The sequence below is a fragment of the Apium graveolens genome, chromosome 11 (assembly GCF_009905375.1).
Source record: "Apium graveolens cultivar Ventura chromosome 11, ASM990537v1, whole genome shotgun sequence".
Classification (NCBI taxonomy): Eukaryota; Viridiplantae; Streptophyta; class Magnoliopsida; order Apiales; family Apiaceae; genus Apium; species Apium graveolens.
The window spans coordinates 26,099,740-26,118,775 of NC_133657.1; the positions used below are offsets into that span (position 1 = coordinate 26,099,740).

At 38.6% G+C, this 19,036-nt stretch overlaps 1 protein-coding gene across 1 annotated transcript; it reads right to left on the minus strand.

Annotated features, from left to right (window-relative positions):
- Positions 1 to 1,508: 1,508 nt before the first annotated feature.
- LOC141695418 (uncharacterized) lies at positions 1,509 to 1,970 on the minus strand. The gene has a single exon (XM_074499665.1). It carries the CDS (start codon positions 1,968 to 1,970, stop codon positions 1,509 to 1,511), a length of 462 nt encoding a protein of 153 aa, XP_074355766.1.
- Positions 1,971 to 19,036: the final 17,066 nt, after the last annotated feature.

Sequence of the window (19,036 nt, forward strand, 5' to 3'; positions counted from 1 at the left end):
CTGATACTTCTAAAAGCCAGGTTGAAGATAAGATCAAATCCTTTGAAAAATACATTAATTTGCTCGCCCAAGAGAAAGATGCTGAGATCAAGCGGTTGCAAGAGGACATGACGCATCTTGAGGGGGAGAAGGCGGTGCTGGAGGGTAATGTCTCCTCTATGGAAAAGGCCATGGAGAGTGTTGTATCCTTGATTTCCGTCATGAAACTAGAGCTGGATACTCTGAATGATGACAGGTTGCATGGATGGAAGGAGGAGAAGAAGCTGGTATATAAGAATGGTTTCGCAACTGGGTTCAAGGAATGGTGTTCTGGGTTTATAGAAAATGACCCAGAATATTCCTTCTCCAAATTTGATGAAGACACCCAGAGATGGGTTAGTGACTTCAAAATCAGAGCTGCGGATTCCATCAAAAGCAAAAGGGTTTTTCTAAGCTTGGAGGAAGATGACGCGTCCCCGACGCCTTCTCCACTTAATACTCAGCCTCCTCCTCCAGACAACCAGGGCAAGCCTCAGGACGCGCCTCATGCTTAGGACGCATCCTATATTTATTTATGAAGTTTTCATCAGAGCTACTTTAAGGGTGCAGGCCCTTTTAAGCCTTGCAAGTTGTAAACTTTGACTTACGATTTTCTGGATTTCATCTACCTGTACTTTTCATAAGGTTTTCCTTTCTTAATTACCTCCATATGCATCCTTTTACTTTCTTAATCTTGTTTTTTCATAAATATGGGCGCGTCATATGCTGAGGACGCGTCGCCTTTGAAATTATGTTATTATCTCTTTACTATCACCTGCTAAGTAGATGTCCTTAAAGGGCGCATCCTCATTATTTTGATGCGTCTTTGTTTGTTTTATTTTTGAATTGTCTGGATAATATATTCCTAATGAACATGTTATCATGATGTACTTGTGTATTTAGATAAGGCACAAAACATGAGGGGCACATCCTAGTTTCTTGACGCGTCTACCCTTTATTTCTAAATAAATTTTCAACCTTTCAGACTTGACGCGTCCTTCTTAAAGACGCGTTTGAGTTTTTAGTTATGGAGTGCCAAAAGTGGAGCACGAGGTTAAAGGAGCATCAACCATGATTAGTTGGGCGCGTCCTTAGACACAAGACGCGTCTTAGTTCCATTTTTACTTAAGCCCTGTTGTTCCCTTTACCAATCATTGCTTCCACAAATATATGTACAAAACTACTCCTAAGGGCGCGTCTTGTGATTAGGACGCGTCACAAAGCCAAGCAAATCAATAATTAAACAACCCTTTGGAAAATTTCAAAGTTTTTATTAATAATGCGCTCTAATGTCAAAAGTGCACCAGTCCCACGACTACTATGCTCTGTGGGGAATTTATTTGAAAAACTGATCCTTCAACTAGTTCTAAGGTAAGGAGTACACACACTACCGCCTTAGGCTAGGAGGAATTTATTTACTTCTAGTCTATAATCTGGGAACAACCCTAAGTATAAAATAAAAAAGATATGTAAGGGGCCAAAGCCGCGCCTTACTGATAATACTTTCGGAGGTGCTCCGCGTTCCACGCTCGCGGAACCAGCTTTCCTTCCATATCCTCAAGGTGATAAGTCCCTTTCCACAAGATTGCTTTTATCTTGTATGGTCCTTCCCAATTAGCTCCAAATACTCCATGCTGGGGATTCTTTGTGTTTGGCATCACCTTCCTGAGCACCAAATCCCTTACCTTCAGCAGCTGTCCCTTTACTTTCTTGTTATAGTACCTTGCAGCACGTTGTTGATATGCTGCGAGCCTCAGCTGAGAATTTTCCCTCATTTCTTCCAAAAGATCCAAATGAAGTCTTTGATTAACCTCTGCATCTTCAACCGTGTAACGATCCCTACGAAGCGACCCTGAATCAACTTCCACATGGACCATAGCTTCATAGCCGTAAGTTAATATAAACGGAGTTTCTCCTGTAGTAGATCGTGGAGTAGTGTTGTAGGACCACATCACTTTTGGGAGTTCTTCAGGCCAATTCCCTTTGCGCTCTTCCAGCTTGGCTTTGAGGGTATGCTTTATTATTTTTTTCACAACTTATGTCCGCCCATTGCTTTGAGGATGATAGACCACTGCAAACTCCTTTTTTATTTTCAAATCCTCACACAGTTGTCGTAACTCCTTGCTGTCAAACTGCTTTCCATTATCAGATACAAGCTTGTAAGGGATTCCAAACCGGCACACAATGGAGTTGAAAATAAAGTCTCTAATTTTCTTTACGGTGATAGAAGCCAACGGCGTAGCCTCTGCCCACTTAGTAAAATAATCAACCGCGATTACCGCGTACTTGACATCCCCTTTAGCCTTAGGCAGTTCTCCAATAAGATCTATTCCCCACATGGCGAATGGCCACGGGCTTACCATTGATGTCAAGAGCGTCACTGACATAGATGAGTAGTCGCAAAACGCTGGCAGCGATTGCATGATCTGACGAAATTCGCGGCATCTTCTTTCATCATAGGCCAATAATACCCTTGGCGCAAAATTTTCATTGCTAATGAACTACCCCCCGAGTGATTACCAAAAATTCCCTCATGAACCTCCCTTAAAATATAATTTCCTTCTTCTTCATCGACATATCTGAGCAGCGGTTGGTTGAAGCCTCTCTTATACAAAACTTCGTCGTACACCATATATCTTACAGCCTGGTAGCGGAGTCGACGAGCCTTGAACTTATCATCGGGGAGTGTTCCTTTATGAATGTAGGCAAGAATGGGTGTCATCCATGTTTCCTTGGGAGCCTCATCTACTTGCATCGCCTCTATCTCCGGGATACTAGGAATTTCCTGGATTTCTAAAGGTATGGATCCCAATAACACAGCCTCCTGTTGTGACCCCATTTTTGCTAAAGCATCCGCGTTGCTGTTCTTTTTTCCGCGGTACACATTTCAACCTAACCTCTTTGAGCTTTCCGATCAGGCGCTGCGTGCACCTCAAGTACAATTCCGTTCGCGGGCCTCGCGCTTGAAACCCCCCATTCACCTGATTCACCACCAGCTCTGAGTCACTCCTCGCAATTAGGTTTCGCACCCCCATTTCCAAAGAGATCTTTAGGCCATTAACCAATGCTTCATACTCCACATCATTATTCATTGTATAAAATTTTAAGTGAATTGCGCTCATCAGATGATGGCCTTCTGGAGACACGAGCACTATGCCTGCACCTGCTCCTCCATTGTTAACTGCCCCATCTACATGTAAGATCCACCAGGGATGTGGGAATTCTTCCAGAGATTCCTCGCTGTGGAGGGGCTAGTGCACCACCAAAGTCTTATCATCAACAACAGAGTTAAATTCCAAAAAGAAATCAGCTAGGGCTTGTCCTTTAATTGCTGTTCGGGGAATGTATTCCAAGTCAAATTGTCCCAACTCCACAGCCTATTTCAACATTCTTCCCGATGATTCTGGTCTGTGAAGGACTTATCGCAGCGGATATGCTGTACGGACTTCAATTCTATGGGCCAGGAAGTATGGCCGTAACTTCCTTGACGCAAGGATCAAAGCATAAACCAGCTTCTCCATGCTTGTGTAGCGAGTTTCAGCATCGTGTAATCGTTTGCTCACATAATACACTGGTGACTGTTGCCCATCTTCCTCTCTTACTAGAACAATGCTGATTGAATACTCCGACACTACAAGGTACAATATTAGAGATTCTCCATCTAACGGTTTTAACAACATGGGAGGGTTTCCCAGTTGTTCCTTGATCCTTCTAAAAGCCTCTTCACATTCTGATGTCCATACGAAGTCTTTCCCTACCAACTTAATCGCCTTAAAAAATTCCTTGCATATGTCGGACGATTTGGAAACAAATCGAGGCGATCTTCCCAGTTAAGCTTTGTACTTGTTTCACATTAGTAGGTGATTTCATATCCAGCAGTGACTTGATCTTTGCGGGGATAGCTTCAATTCCCCTATGGTTGACAATGAATCCAAGAAACTTGCCTGTCTCCATGCCGAATACGCACTTTTGTGGATTCAACTTCATGCGAAACCTCCTTAGAATGTTAAGCATTTCCATCAAGTGCTCGATATGGTCATTCGTCTCCTTGGATTTTACCAACATATCGTCCACATATACTTCTATGGTTCACCCAATCTGGTTTTTGAACATCATGTTCACCAACCGCTGATAGGTCGCGCCCGCGTTAATCAATCCAAATGGCATTCCTATATAGCTGTATAGCCCCCTATCAGTGATGAAGGATGTATGCTCCTGATCGGGACCATACATGGGAATTTGATTGTAGCAAGAGTATGCATCCATGAAACTTAGCAAGGCATGCCCTGCCACCGCGTCAACCAACTGATCAATTCGTGGGAGCAGGAAACTATCCTTTGGACAAGCCCTATTGAGATCTGTGAAATCTATACACGTCCTCTACTTCCCATTCGGCTTTTTCACGAGCATTGGATTCACAAGCCACTCGGGGTAGTAAGATTCTTTGATCAACCCTACTTCCAACAGTCGGTCCACCTCTTCCTTTAATGCTATCGCCCTTTCCCCGCTCACTGGACGATGCTTTTGTTGTATGCCCGTGTAATTAGGGAAAATGTTCAACCAATGACACATTACTCCGGGTCGATTCCCACCATATCCGAATGACTCCATGCGAAGACATCGAGATTTTTAATCAGAAAATGAGTAAGTCTTTCTTTCATTTCGTCACTTAGCTGAGATCCCACTTTCAAAACCTTGCTTGGGTCACCCTTGTCGACTGGAACAGATATTGTGTCTTCAACCGGCCCCGTCTTCTCGGCAGGCATAGGGATCCTGGGATCCAGATCAAAATCAAAGTCTCGGGGGTCCTCGACGCCCATTCCTGCATCTGAGGGCGCGTCCCCATATGTGGGAGCATCTACCTCAGGACAAGGCATGGTCTTGTGCAACGCAGGTGTGGAGGGCGCGTCCTTATTTTGAGGAACATCAACCTCAATTCCATTCTCACTCTTCAAGGGCGTGTCCTCTTTTTGAGGAGCATCCACCTTGAGGATACTTTTGAGACTTTATAAAATCTCACTTCTTCCTTCCAACTTTTCTCCGTTAACCTCCTTTTGCATGATCTCTTCCATATGGTTCAACACAACCTCTTCCACACTACGGATCCTCGAAATATTCCCTAATGTCAAAACAGGGGTCTTGACAGCAATGGTTTCTTCTTCCTCTATATTTTCCATAAAATAGTGGGTATGAACCTCCCCACTTGGTTTTGTATGAATGTCCTCTGCATCTTCAAATGGAAGACCCTTTCCCTCATACCTTCTCCTGCGGAATTCCTTAACAGCCTTGTGATAATAGTCACGTGACTCATATTGCGACCCTCTCAGACTGCCTCCGTTAGGTGTTGGGAACTTTATCATCAAGTGATGTATTGAGGTTATCACCCTGAACGCTCGCAGCCAAGGTCTGCCCACCAACACGTTATGTGCGGAGTCCTGATCTAACACTTTGAAATCTATCATTTGAGTGACAGAAAGAGATCCTTCCCCAAGTGTGACAGGAAGCTTAATCGAACCCATAACTCTCACTGCCTCTCCAGTAAAACCATAGACGTGTGCATCTTCAAAATACATGTCGCTATCCGGGAAACCCAATTTTTTGTACGTGCTGTAATACAGGATGTTCGCAGAGCTCCCGTTGTCCAAGAAGACCCGATGCACGTTCAGTGCCCCAATAAACATAATTATTACTAGTGTATCGTTATGGGGATGATGTACCCATCTTGACTCTCTCTTCCTAAACGTAATATTAGCCGATTCCCCTTTGAATATTTTTGGAGGTCTATCTTCCAATCTATGAATGTTGGTGAGTGGAGGGTGTCGTGCTTCTCTTGCATTTCTTTCCAACGCCCGATTACTATCACCGACAAAGGGGTCTCCTCCAAAAATTGCCCTAATACTACCAGCTCTTTGGAATTTAACCTCTGCTGTCTTTTCAGCGTCCTCTTCTTGTGGGGGTTGCCTTTCATCTTTCCCCTTGTCATCATTCCCCATACGTCGTTTCACCTTGTCGATCCATTCCCCCAGGTATCCCGCTTTGATCAATTCTTCAATTTCATGTTTCAGGTGACGACACTCATGGGTGTCATGACCGGTGGACTCATGGTAATCATAATACTTTTTCTTGTCCTTACTTTGCCATTAAGTCAGACGGTCTGGTTTCTTGAAGATTCCTCTGTCCTTATTTACCTCGAAGATATGATCAATGGACGCTGCCAGTGGAGTGTAGTTGCTGACCCTTCTTTCATAGTTAGACGGCGGGCTCCATTCTCTCCGTGTATTCACGGTGTTCACCCTATTAGGGTTTTTGGCATTCTGCCGATAATCCGGGCTCACGGATCTATCTCTTCTCTTGGCTCGCCCCTTAGAGTTATGGGTGTTATCATTCTTCTTTGTTTCTGCAAGCGACTGCTCAATCGCTTTGAATGATTCTGCCTGCGCAAGTACATCAGCTTACGACACAGGGTCCTTTCCTTGCAGGTGCTTCCAGAAATCTGTTCCCACACGCAGACCAACTATAAGAAGTATTTTCATTGTTTCATCAGTTGCGCCCCTCACCAAAGTAGACTCTGCATTGAACCTTTTAAAGTATGAGGTCAAACTTTCCCCCTCTTTCTGTTTCACATTGGCCAGCGTGGTAACTGGCGGTGTATACTTCACCGCAACTTGGAACTAAGTTAGAAACAAGGTTTTAATCTGTTCCCAAGATGTGATCACCCCTGGACCAAGTTTCTGAAACCATTGCTGAGCGCCCTCTCTAAAAGTGGCCGCCAGGAAACGGCATCGAGCCAAGTCAGGTACTTGATATACATCCATCTCAATGTTGAAACTCCCCGAAAATTCCACAGGGTCAAAATTCCCATGAAAACACAAGTCATTGGTCGTGTTCCTATATCCTGCGGCAATTGCGCCTCCATCACAACAGCAGCAAAAGGGGAAGGAGCCTGCGTTGTCGCCGTTACCCTACCTCCCTCAAGATGGTTGAGCAACCTCTTAAGATCGTTCACATTAAACGTTCCCACTCCAGGAATGGTTTGAACGTTAGGTTGTTGGGGTTGCTCCACAATTTGTTGTTGTTCCCCTTGATTACCCCCGGGTGTACCGGTGGATCTTGCCGCCCCTTGCCCTGAGGCTACGGATGTGGTATGTTACCATCTCAATTTTGAACATTCCCCCGCACGCGAGGTTCCCCCTGAACGCGTCACAATATTTCCTCATTGTTCTGCAACCATTCTTGAATTCGCACGCCGTCACGATAATGAGGAGGCGTCCTGGACCTATTGCCCGTAACACTGTGGGAAGCTACATGGACAATAACAGGAGCTTCTTTCGTGGAGGGTGCGCCATCTCTCCTACCATTGTGGGTGCCCTTCCATGTTGGTATCCCATCCTTCCTCGTCCATTCCTTTGATAGTCTCGGTAATAATTCCCCAACCTTCCTCGCAGAGGGGCACGCTCGTACTCGCGGTGCCGCACCCTATCATCCCTTTGGTATGTAGGGGTAGACGCATTGTGTCACGGGGCCTCACTTCTCCAGCGTTTCCTTCCTTCTGCCATTCTACCAGCAGCATTCTCAAATCGTCATCCTCCAACCTTATGCCAAGTCTTCTTTTTAAGGTTGAAAAATCTCTTCCTTCCTCATCTTGATTCTGATTATTTTCCGCACGACGACGCTCGTCCATCGTACGCTCGAACATATGTGGGTGTGGCACAACCTGATTATCAAGACGAGGCCTTTCTCTACCGTTAGTGTCCTCATCAACAAGCTCCACAATAGGTTCTGCATTATCAGAATATTCCAAGCGTTACGGAGTGATTCACGGGTTTTCTCCGCTGGCATGGGCATCTCCTTCAACTACGGGTGCCTTCCTCACGGCGTGGCCGCGATGGAGAAAATGACGACCCTTCCTCGTCTAGTGGCGCTCCATCGTATTCAGCCTTGAGCGAAAACTGTTAAGAGTATCCCCCATGCGGTACAACTGCTCCAAGATATCAGCGTTGCTAATGAGAACTGGAGGTGTCCCTCCCACATCCGGAGCTCTCGGTGGATCTGCCATATTTCTAGGCACGTAGGGTTCATGGCGAGTGTAGCCTCCCTCGCCTTCTCCTTCAGATCTGCTATTACTTCTATCATAAGAACTTCCATCATGATTGTAAGACATCTTTTCCTCCCAAGATTACCATCTTAATCTGCACCCCTCCTTCTAGCGCCAGTTTGTTGACGGAGGAATCTGGTAACAACAAAGATTGAGGTTTCTCGCCGGAATTAAGATCTACGACGGTGGTTCTTCATCGGAAAATCAAGCGGGGTGTGGTGGTTTGTGGTTGTTTTGGGCTGAGATTGATCTGAGTAAGTGGTGGCTCCTTTTCAGCTCTCAACTTCTTACCCCTCTCAATGTGCCTACGTACCCTTTATATAGGGATCAAGCCTGACGTAGTTGTTGTGAAACAAGAAATCTAATGGGCTTAGACTTCTTATTCCTAGGCCCTATAGAAGCCCATCCAGAATCCATCTTCCGCTAGCTTTAAGAATGTCCAACTATAAGGCCCAACCGCGAAGGCCCAAGGCTCATCCGTAATCGCAAGACTTCACGGATAGTGCATCTCCCTGCGCAAGGATAACACTCCGTGTGACGCCCCAAAATCCGGAGTTAGGGATCTGGGAGGCCACGACATCTCAATCACTATAAACCACATATCTCACATCATAATATATAAATACTCACACTTTAAGACCCCACACTTATCACACACACACTTACAGGTTATTATCTTGGAAACGAACCATTCATTACTAGAGTAGATCAACCACAAAGTGATAATTATTACAACCCAAAAGTAATTAAGTCTTACCGGGGAATAACCTTTAAGTAAGGCTAGTCCGTCGGCCAAATATGCGTTTCTTATTTATTACTTTACATAACTCATACTTATAAATAAGCCGAACTAAAAACAACTGAAAACCAATCCAGCTTATTCGGACTACCTGTGGTACAGCGCCAAACAACCTACGGAACAGCTGGCCATTTCCTACCCATTTCCTGGCTGTGGTTCTCATGGTAGGCATCTTGATTCACTGTTGTGTTGTGTCAATTTAAGAAAACAAGTGTGAGCTATAATGTCCAGCATAAAAATATACAGTATGAAAATGACTATTTGATAACTCACGTAAAACATCATATATGATAATTATATTTTATTCTAAAATAGTTTTCCTTGGTGATACACACCTTCTTATGAAAACAATTCTTTATTGGATTTTATTATCCTGCGAATACCTTAATAGTAAACCCAGCACCTAGGTTTGGGTTACGGTATTGCATCACAATTCCAATTGGAAGAATAGGACATTCACCGGAGCCACCGTATACGATGATAAGTCGTACTACGGAAATAGTAACCTTTTCTACATGTAGATGGACGATTCCTTTTTATTATTGATTATCACCCTGGCCGCATTTGGGCCTTTTCTATGTCCGTCCCTCTCAGGTACACACTTCGTGTCTATCCCTCTCAAGACACGGTTTTGCGTCCATCCCTCTCAGGTACGCATATTCCACATGTTCATTAGTATATAAGATACCTTCTCATCTGGTAGTAAATTGGTAGTCTCCCCAGTCCACGAAGTACTGGAGTCTACCCCTCCTTATCCTTTTAAGAATCTCATCATCAATCTGGAACTTATATTGTTCCCAAGCATATTGCTTGTTGATAGGTACACTTTGATTTGTACGTATTTATATGTACTTCCGAGAATTTTCGGAGGAAGTACTAGGGATGTGAGTTGACCGTTGTCAATATATTTGTTATATAAGGGGGAGTTTCTTTTGAAACTATAATCCACATATTTAAAATAAGTCGAGATAATATTCTCCGATGATCTGAAATTATTCGAATGATTTTCCGAAAATAAGAAAGTATTTTGAATCAGGTTCTAGGATTTTTAAATCATAATTAAACCATTAAATAACTAATGCTTAATAATCAAATATTAATCGTTGAAAAATTAAACCTCGAATAATTATACTTTTAAAAGAATATTTGAAATAATATTCCTCAACTAATTTATGTTTAAGTAATTTAATAATCTTTAAAATTTAATCGAGTCTGAAATAAATATTCACTGGAGAATACTTCTCCCATAATAAATGAATAGTAAATAGATATTTATTATTCGAATGATAAAGTATAGTTGAGGGAATATGATCTTTAGAAATCGTTCTAATAAAATTTCGAGGTGCTTAGTATTTTGTAAGTGGACGTTGAGTCCTTTTAAACCGTACTACTATGGACTTTTAATCGTCCTATAATATCACCGGGATGATCACAGGGATGATCACCGGGTTTTTATCTTAAAATCCCAACCGACTCACGGTCTTATACTTATCCGTCACGCTTAAAGCGGAATTAAACATTCTACGATACTTACTTATCGTACAACATCGCTATATTATGCGAAAAATTCAATTACTACGCATCATGGCAAGCATGGTATTTATGCAATGATAATAAAACAATTCTTTCACAACACAACAGTAAATGAAGTTGGGTTCGTAAACTTGCCTGGGTATCTTGAGGTGGAGGATGCTCTATGTTCCGCTCGGAAATCTATAATTATAAACACAATTCGTTTCGTTAGGTCCTGTTCTAATTTACGGCTACTCGCACTCATGCGCTAATTATTATGCACCCTCTCAACTTATATTACCCTTATTATTCCTTTAAGTCCTTATTTACATCATGGTCTCTTCCTTTTTCAAAGTATCTTAAGTTCATTTTTATTTTCGTCGTCGGCTCCGCTTATGGATTCTACGGTTTCTAATCGCGCGGTCTCGGCTCCGATATTGTTATAAAATTGAAAATTATTATTTTCACTTGAAATTTTTATGAAAGTTAGAAAACTCAATATACTACTCTCTGTAAAAATTTCATGATTTATGAACATTCTTAAGTCGATCCTTTATATTTTCAAAGTTCGTAATTCGTAGCAGTTTTTGTCTCGTAAATCACGTTTAGTAAAACGGCCATAACTTTTGATCCGTAAATCGGAATAAAGCGATTCAAGCGCCTAAACTATCCTTATAACATTATATATCATAATAAAGGGTTATTTTTCAAGAAACGACAGTTTACCTCTTCGGGACTTTCTGCAGAAACTTAAAGTTGTGTTTTATTCATTTTAACGAGATTACGGTTACGATCAGAGTTTCGTTTATGCCTTAAATCTTTATACTACCACCAATAATCGACATATCATCATCACCACACTAACTCCTCTCAAGAACATCATGTTCTTGAGGCAAAAACAATCAACCTTAAATCTACTTAGGTAAACATCAAGATTATAACAATACTCCCACCAAAACTAGGTTTACAACTATATACTGAAAGGATCTTGAACTTAAATCTTAAATAAGGTAGGGTCAAAGATTTATACCTTTATTGAGAGCTTGAGATGTGTTCTTGATGATGGTGAAGTCTTGGGAGTGTTTAGTATAGTTTTTGGAACCATAACAACCATTAAAATCAAGAAACCAAAGAAGAGTTACTATTCACACTATTTATTATCAGCTTTCTTGATTTTATTTTACCCATCAAACCTTGATAAAAAGAGCTCAAAGATTTATCTTACCTTAGTTTGGTTGGTAGGAAACTTGAGAATGAATGGGAGGATTTATCCATGGATAGAGCTTGAAGTTTTGATTTTAATTTCTTGGTTGAAGATAAAAAAGCCGAATGGAATGGTTGGGAGAGAAAGAGAGAGTTTTTGGTGATGCTTCCTTGGTTGCTTCTTGGAAATGAGGCTTGTGATATATTTTTATTTGATTGTTATTCCTTAGTATCTATCCTAGGATTTGATCTTTGTTGCCAATCTTGGAGACAAATCTAGCTAGTATTGGTAGATTACAAGTTAAGCCAGTTGTTTAGCTCTTTAGCTTACTATTTGATAGCCTTGGTTGATCATCCTACACTTTAGCTCACTATTTGATAAAGTAACCATGGTTACTTTTCTACCATGGTTAGTTAGTGCGTTACGTTTATTTAATCGTTTACGCGTTCGCTCGGTCGCTTAAACGTTTTCGTAATACTTCCTCGTAAATGGTTCGCGACGTAATTCCTATCGTATTTATTCCTTATGTTTTGAATTATCATACTTGGATATAAATCCGTAGGGTTTTAAATTCGTAATTATATTGTGATTCCCGTAATCCTCGATGATTCGTAAATATGGTCGTTTTTCAAAGTTCGTTTTCTTCGAAAACTAATAGCGTTTACATACACTCATTTGGTATGTATAATCATAATATCAACTCCGAAACTCATTTTCTCATGCACTACATAGTGTGGGCTAAAAAGTTTTCCTCTTCCGTTAGGGTTACTGTTCATTAAACGTTTTACAAGGTCTCAAAAATTCGAGTTATTACACTCCGATACAGCTATCTCCCTTATTTTACGGACGCAGGTATAGCCACGGTTCACCCCAAGTGCTGGACGCATCCCTGTCCCCCGAATGAAAATAACCCACCAGATAACAGGACAGGTGATCCCAAGCTCTTGGGTGCAAAGTGCAGGATTACTCCAAAGTTCTCCAACGAGGACACCCGTTGAATACAAGAACAGAGTTCCCAAAGCACACACCAATGTTAACCCCGCATCCCCAACGAAGACACCCGTTGAATACAGGAGGAGGCCTTCAATCATCAGGCATACCCCTTGAGGCCTTCAAGCTTTTCACGGACATCCCCCTCCTTGACCGTCTCATGGAGGGAATTTTTCAAAAAGTACCTGCAACAAATACGTTAGTAAAAATAATCATCCATTGCTCCTTTCCATGCATATTTTGTCTTGAACTCACCCCTGAAAATGCATTTGCCACATATGGGACGCGTCCTAGGACAATGGGCGCGCCTTAACCTTCATAAAGCCTACATTGGCCTTTCAGCAACTACCCCTCATAATATCCCATAGAGACAGGGCGCGTCCTCCATCACTAGGCGTGCTCCGTTCTTCATTTTCAAAAGGATCATATTTGCCAAATACTTCCACTACAATGGACGCGTCCAAAACACCTGTGCGCGTTCTACACTACTCATGTGCTTCCAAACTTTCCTATCATAAGACCCTTCATAAAGCACCTCTTCAACATTGGACGCTTCCTATTTACTTTGACGCGTTCTCAACCTCTACAATGCAACGCCGAGTTTGATTGTGGTTATCCGCGTTTGACCCGAATTAATCCAATACTAAATTTTGAGTATAACACACGGATTAAAGAAATAGTATAAATCACTATTTTTTTACTAAACGGCTATTAATATTACTTCGAAATAAATATCTCTTACAACCGGTGGGAATAGCGAATAAAAATGCAATTAACCTAGGAAAACGGTTAAAATCTAATTGGCAAGGAAACAAAGAGCGTGAGTCTTAATACGGACTAAATAGCATATATTCTAATTAATCTTCATCATATGTTGCCAACAGCCTAACAACTCACTATTTTAATTTATTTAAAATAGCGATATTTGATTAATTTTTTAATAGACTTCTTTAATAAAATTATGAGATGAAATTTAAACTTAAGTTTAATTATAACTATTTGTTAAAGTAACTGAACTTTAGTGATATATATTGAATTAATTAAATTATAGCCCGTAAGGGTTTACTCACTTAGTTAAAAATGATATAATTATTCTCTTGGTCACATGTTCGAATCTCACGGGAAGAAAATTTATGATTATGTCTCTTGTATCGCTTAAGTGTGTTTTACTTTGATTCACGTGGTTTGCAGATTATTGCGTGAACCATGAGTTTTACCCAGTGCGCACCCGAATGATAGCGGCTCCGGTTTCCTACGATAAAAAAAAATTAATTAAATTATTTATTTTATTTATTATTAAAACGTGTATGAAATTTTAATTAAATTAATCATTTTACTTTAAAAATATATTAAATTTTAATTAAAAAAACTAAAATCTTTATACAAGTAACTAGTAAATAATTATTTGTTATATTTATAAATTTTATCCGAGTTGAATCGAGTTATCAAGTCCAAACTAAATGAGTCAAGTTTAGGTTAAATATATAAAAAACTCGATTCAACTTATTTATTTATTTGAGCTTATTTTTATTTTTATGATTGGCTCGTTTAAACTAGCCGAGCAGAGTTCGTCGATGTCAAGTTTTGTCCATAAACGAACTAAGTATAAATACTGAGAAAGTTGCAGTTAACTCTTCAAACTATCGTTGAATCATATCTATGAACATGTCTTATTAACTAAATTAATTTCAGCTTTTTATGAACCACACGTGAGTTGACACCTCCTTCTCATATATAGTACTGTTATTGTTATGAATGAAACCCTCCTGATGTGGCAACTATACCTCCTCTGAGAAATTTATGGTTCGCCATTGGCCCTCTTCGGAGAACTGTTTGTAAGCGGCTTATTGACTTATAAACTCCTAAGTAATTATTGCTTATAAGTCAAATAAATAATTTATAAGCTAAAAAGTTAAATGTTAGTAATGTTTTATTTTTTCTCAACTTATTTTGATTTTTTTTACTTCTTCATTAATTTTTGTTTTAAAATAGATGTTTGTAAATGTTTTGTTAATTTAAAACTCACAAATTAAGATAATTATATTTAAAAATTATTTATTTAAGTTAAAAAAATTCCGACTTGTAAATAAAATTATCCAAACACTTATGTAACTTATAAGTATTTATTTACTTTTTACTTAAAAGTCAATTATTTATTTTAATTCATAAATTATTTATTTTAAGATTTTCATATATTTCAGGATCGTGTTTTCCAGAGCAAGAATGGAATACTAAGAGGAAGTACAAGTGTGTTGTAAATGCACTAAAAATATTATAAAATATAATATTTTATTAATTTAAGATAAAATTTTTGCATATTAAATCCAATAATATGCTTTATTTTTGTGCGTTATTATTAAAATAATAATATATTTAAATAATAATTGGAGCGAAATAAAAAAAAGAGAAGAAAGTGATGTTCAAAAATTGAGGAAAATAAATATTTTATTGATAGAAATAATATAGGATATGCAAAGTGGTGTCTTATAAATAAGGCATATCATAAATGTCCTAATATTTTAATACAACACTAAAAAATTGTTGAATTACTTAATTATTTAAAATGTCTCAAAAATTAGTTTAGGACAATAATTTGGAGTAAACTTGAGCGTGTAAAAAGTGATATTTTTGTATCTTCCACTTTTTAGAGTCCCGGACCAATAAAGTATTCAAGAAAAGCTTAAATTTGGTACGTATACTTAATATTGCTACTTAGCTTTTAAAAATCAATAATGCATGCAGTCAAGCCAAATGAGTATTATAAATAGTTTGATTTCTTAAAATGGAGAGCAGTTGAATTTTTTTCTATAATCTTGGTTTTTTATATTTTATAAAATTTAATAGAAACTAAAACTGTATAAGGATTAGAGTACCGACTGAATTTTAGCTTAAGACAAAAAATAATATACATGTGATTTAGAAGATTTTTCTTAAGAGACACCGAGTAAATTCTTTAAATATCCTCTTACTTTTTTATTTTTATTAATAAAAATTCATAAAATAATATTTTGGGGGACACGTGTTTCCCGTGTCTTTGTAGATCCGGTCACTTATTAGATCTTCCCCTCTTATACCCCGTATGCTCCCCGGCACTAAGCAGTCTATATGTTTTTCAAAATTGAGCAACGGTGAAATAGATTGGCAGGGAGGGGACGATCCCCACAGATAACTGGACCATCAATTGATAGGCGGGTAACAAATTTGTAGGCCTGAGTATGATGAGCTTTCCCTAAAGTTTCCATTTATCTACTCAAAATTGGCAAGGTTTTCACATGCCTGTCAGCTTCACCAATGTCACAGCCTTTTCAGTTCGACTTTACTTCTTATTTTTATTTTTGCTTATATTTTATATAATGTTGAGTAGTTGAGATCAGGAACTAAATAAAACGATATATACATTCTAACTTTCAAGCCAAAAGAGTTTAAGAATGTTGTTTATGCTCATACTTTACACGTGAGTATCAGAGTATCTGAATTTAGTTGTCAAGATTGTGATGATCTAGGCTCTAATTTGAATCGAGCTGATTCAAAATCGACTTGATAATCCGAGCTCAAATCGATTTAAACTTCTTTCTGAGCTCAAATTTAAACAAGATTTGAATTCGATAAAAACTCAAGTCGAGTTTTTACTCGACTCTATTGAACATTTTATCTCACATTCAAAATCACCGGCACAGCAGAGGAGCAAAGACATTGCATATATCATTCACAATAATTTATTAGTCAAAATAGTAAAATTAAGCATCCTCCTGTACACCTTTTTACTTTCTGTCTATAGAAGTTATTTATATATATTTGGAAAGCAATGAACACTGCAAATAGTATAAATAGGATAGATTCAGTAGTCATTCTCTCTTGAGACTTTTTTTACACATTTTCTCTCTCATGTAAAAAACTTTTAAATATTTTTAGTGTAAATACAAGTGTATCTTCTTGATCAATAATCTCTGTTGTTAAATTGAAGTTTGATCAATAACAGCAAAAATAACATGGTATCAGAGCTGGTCATCATGATTACGATCTTATTAACGACTGATTTCGTGATGTTCATCTTTTTTTCCGCCCGAATTTGTACTTTTTCGCCCGTTTCTGCATTTTTGAGGTTTTATCTTCTACATTTTGCAATTAATACGTTCAGTTCGATTACGAGATTGCGATTCAATTGTTGATAGTTGTTGATCTATTTGTTGTTATTTTGTTATTGCGATTTTCTTAGTCAATTGCTGATCTGATTGATCGATTATTATGTATCATCTAGTTCTGAAAATTGTCGAATCAAACTGATAATGATGCAATAACTCAACCTCTTTCTAATTTAGATCCTTTAAACGTATATTACATTCATCCTTCTGATGCTAATATAACTCAGTTAGTTTCAGTCAAATTTAGTGGTAGGAACTTTAATAAATGGAAGAGATCAATGATGTTGATCTTATTAGCAAAGAACAAGTTAGGATTTATTAACAGAAAATTGACTGCACCTGAATCAGATTCACCTGACTACGTTGCTTGGGAAAGATGTAATTCGTTAGTGATTTCTTGGATTTTGTTTAATTTTGATGAGACTATTGCTGGAAGCGTTTTATTTTTCAAAACTGCAAAATCAATTTGAAAAGATCTAGAGGAACGTTTTGGATGTTATTCTATTAATGAATTGTATTCTCTGGAACAAGAACTGATGGAGATTACTCGGAATAATCAAACTGTATCTGAGTTCTACACTAAGATCAAAACAGTATGAGATAGCATTGATGATAAAAATCTTGTTCCTACATATACTTGTGAGAAGTGTACTTGTGACTGGGGCATAAGTCCATTAATAAGCAAAAAGTAACAGAGATTATTTTAATTTTTACTCAAATTAGATGATAAGTACAGTGCAATCAGGGGTCACAATATGATGATGCACCCATTGCCATATGTATCCGAAGCTTATAGAATGATAGCTCAGGAGGAGAACCATAAAGACATTTCACGGAATTCACACATTGATAATGTGGCTTTTATTTCTGATATGAGGCATTACAGTAATGTCAATACTCAGAAACCTTTTGTGTCCAACAATAACTAATACTTTTAGAGGCAAACACAAACTGGTTCAACTTACAACTTGAAACCTTTGAATTCAACTTTTATCTACAACTTAAGACCTCAGAATCCAGCTTTCTCACCTAGAAGGCCTTCTAAACCAAGAGCTAATTAATTTTGCACCCACTGTAATGTACATACATGGGCATTGCATTGATAGGTTCTTCCATATTCATGGATTTTTACCAGGATTTAAGGGATTTAAGGACAATAAAAATTTCTCCTACTACTACTACTACTACTACTACTACTACTACTACTACTACTACTACTACTACTACTACTACTACTACTACTACTACTATTTTCCAGAATCAGATTCAAGCTTACAATGCTAGTGATCAGATTGTTTCTCATCCTTTACATGTCTCTAATCCTATTCATCATGAAAATCTCACAGATGAGCAATATAATCAAATATTGGATTTGCTTAACAATAAGTTACCTTTTACTAATTAGTCATCTAAAACTACTTCAAGTCATGCACTCTTGGTAGATATATGCTTAGTGGTTTCTTCCATGACTAATTGGTTGGTGGACAGTGGTGCCACCGACCACATCTGTCCTAATATAGGACAATTTGTGAATTACAAATCTGTTTCTGATATTTATATCACAATACCAGATGGAAGTAAAATTCTTGTCTTACACAGAGGAACAATTATTCTTAATGATAAAATCACTATGACTGATATCCTACATGTGCCTGATTTTAAATTTTATCTTATGTTTGTCACCAAGCTTTGCAAGGATCTAAATTTCAAAATGGTTTTCTCTGACAAACAATGTGTTCTACGTGTCCATTCTAAAAAAGAACCACTGATCCTTCATGGTAAACTGAGTGATGGATTGTATACAGTATATCCTGGAAGAAAGAATGAAGATAACTCACAAACACTTGTTGTTTCAATGCTTCTCTATCACACAACTCAAATATGTTGAGTGGCATTTATGACACTTTATTACGCTCCGTAAAGCTTTGGATTGGTGTAATTGTACTCAAGTTATTGGTGTTTTAATCAGTTTTCTAGTATTTTTGCATTTCAGGCATTAATCTGGGAATAAGGTGAATTAGCAATGATTAATGCTAATATGGTGTTAGGTTGGTGTCCAAGGAATAAAGCTCGCGAAGACCAGCTCAAATCTGCAAGAAAAAAGAAGAAGTCAAGTTTTGGAAGAAGCCCAGCGCGGCCGCGGCCGAACATCAGAAAGCCAGCACGCTAATTAAGCGCGCGGCCGCGCCAGGTCGGGTTTCATGAACCTGTTTTAAATAGAAGACTGATTTTTGGACTTCTTTGCTGATCAGGGCTGCTATATAAATAACTTTAGG

What these genes read in the sequence shown, in the direction of transcription:
- LOC141695418 (XM_074499665.1), bottom strand. Translation starts at nt 1,970, where the DNA reads ATGTGGTCCTACAACACTACTCCACGATCTACTACAGGAGAAACTCCG.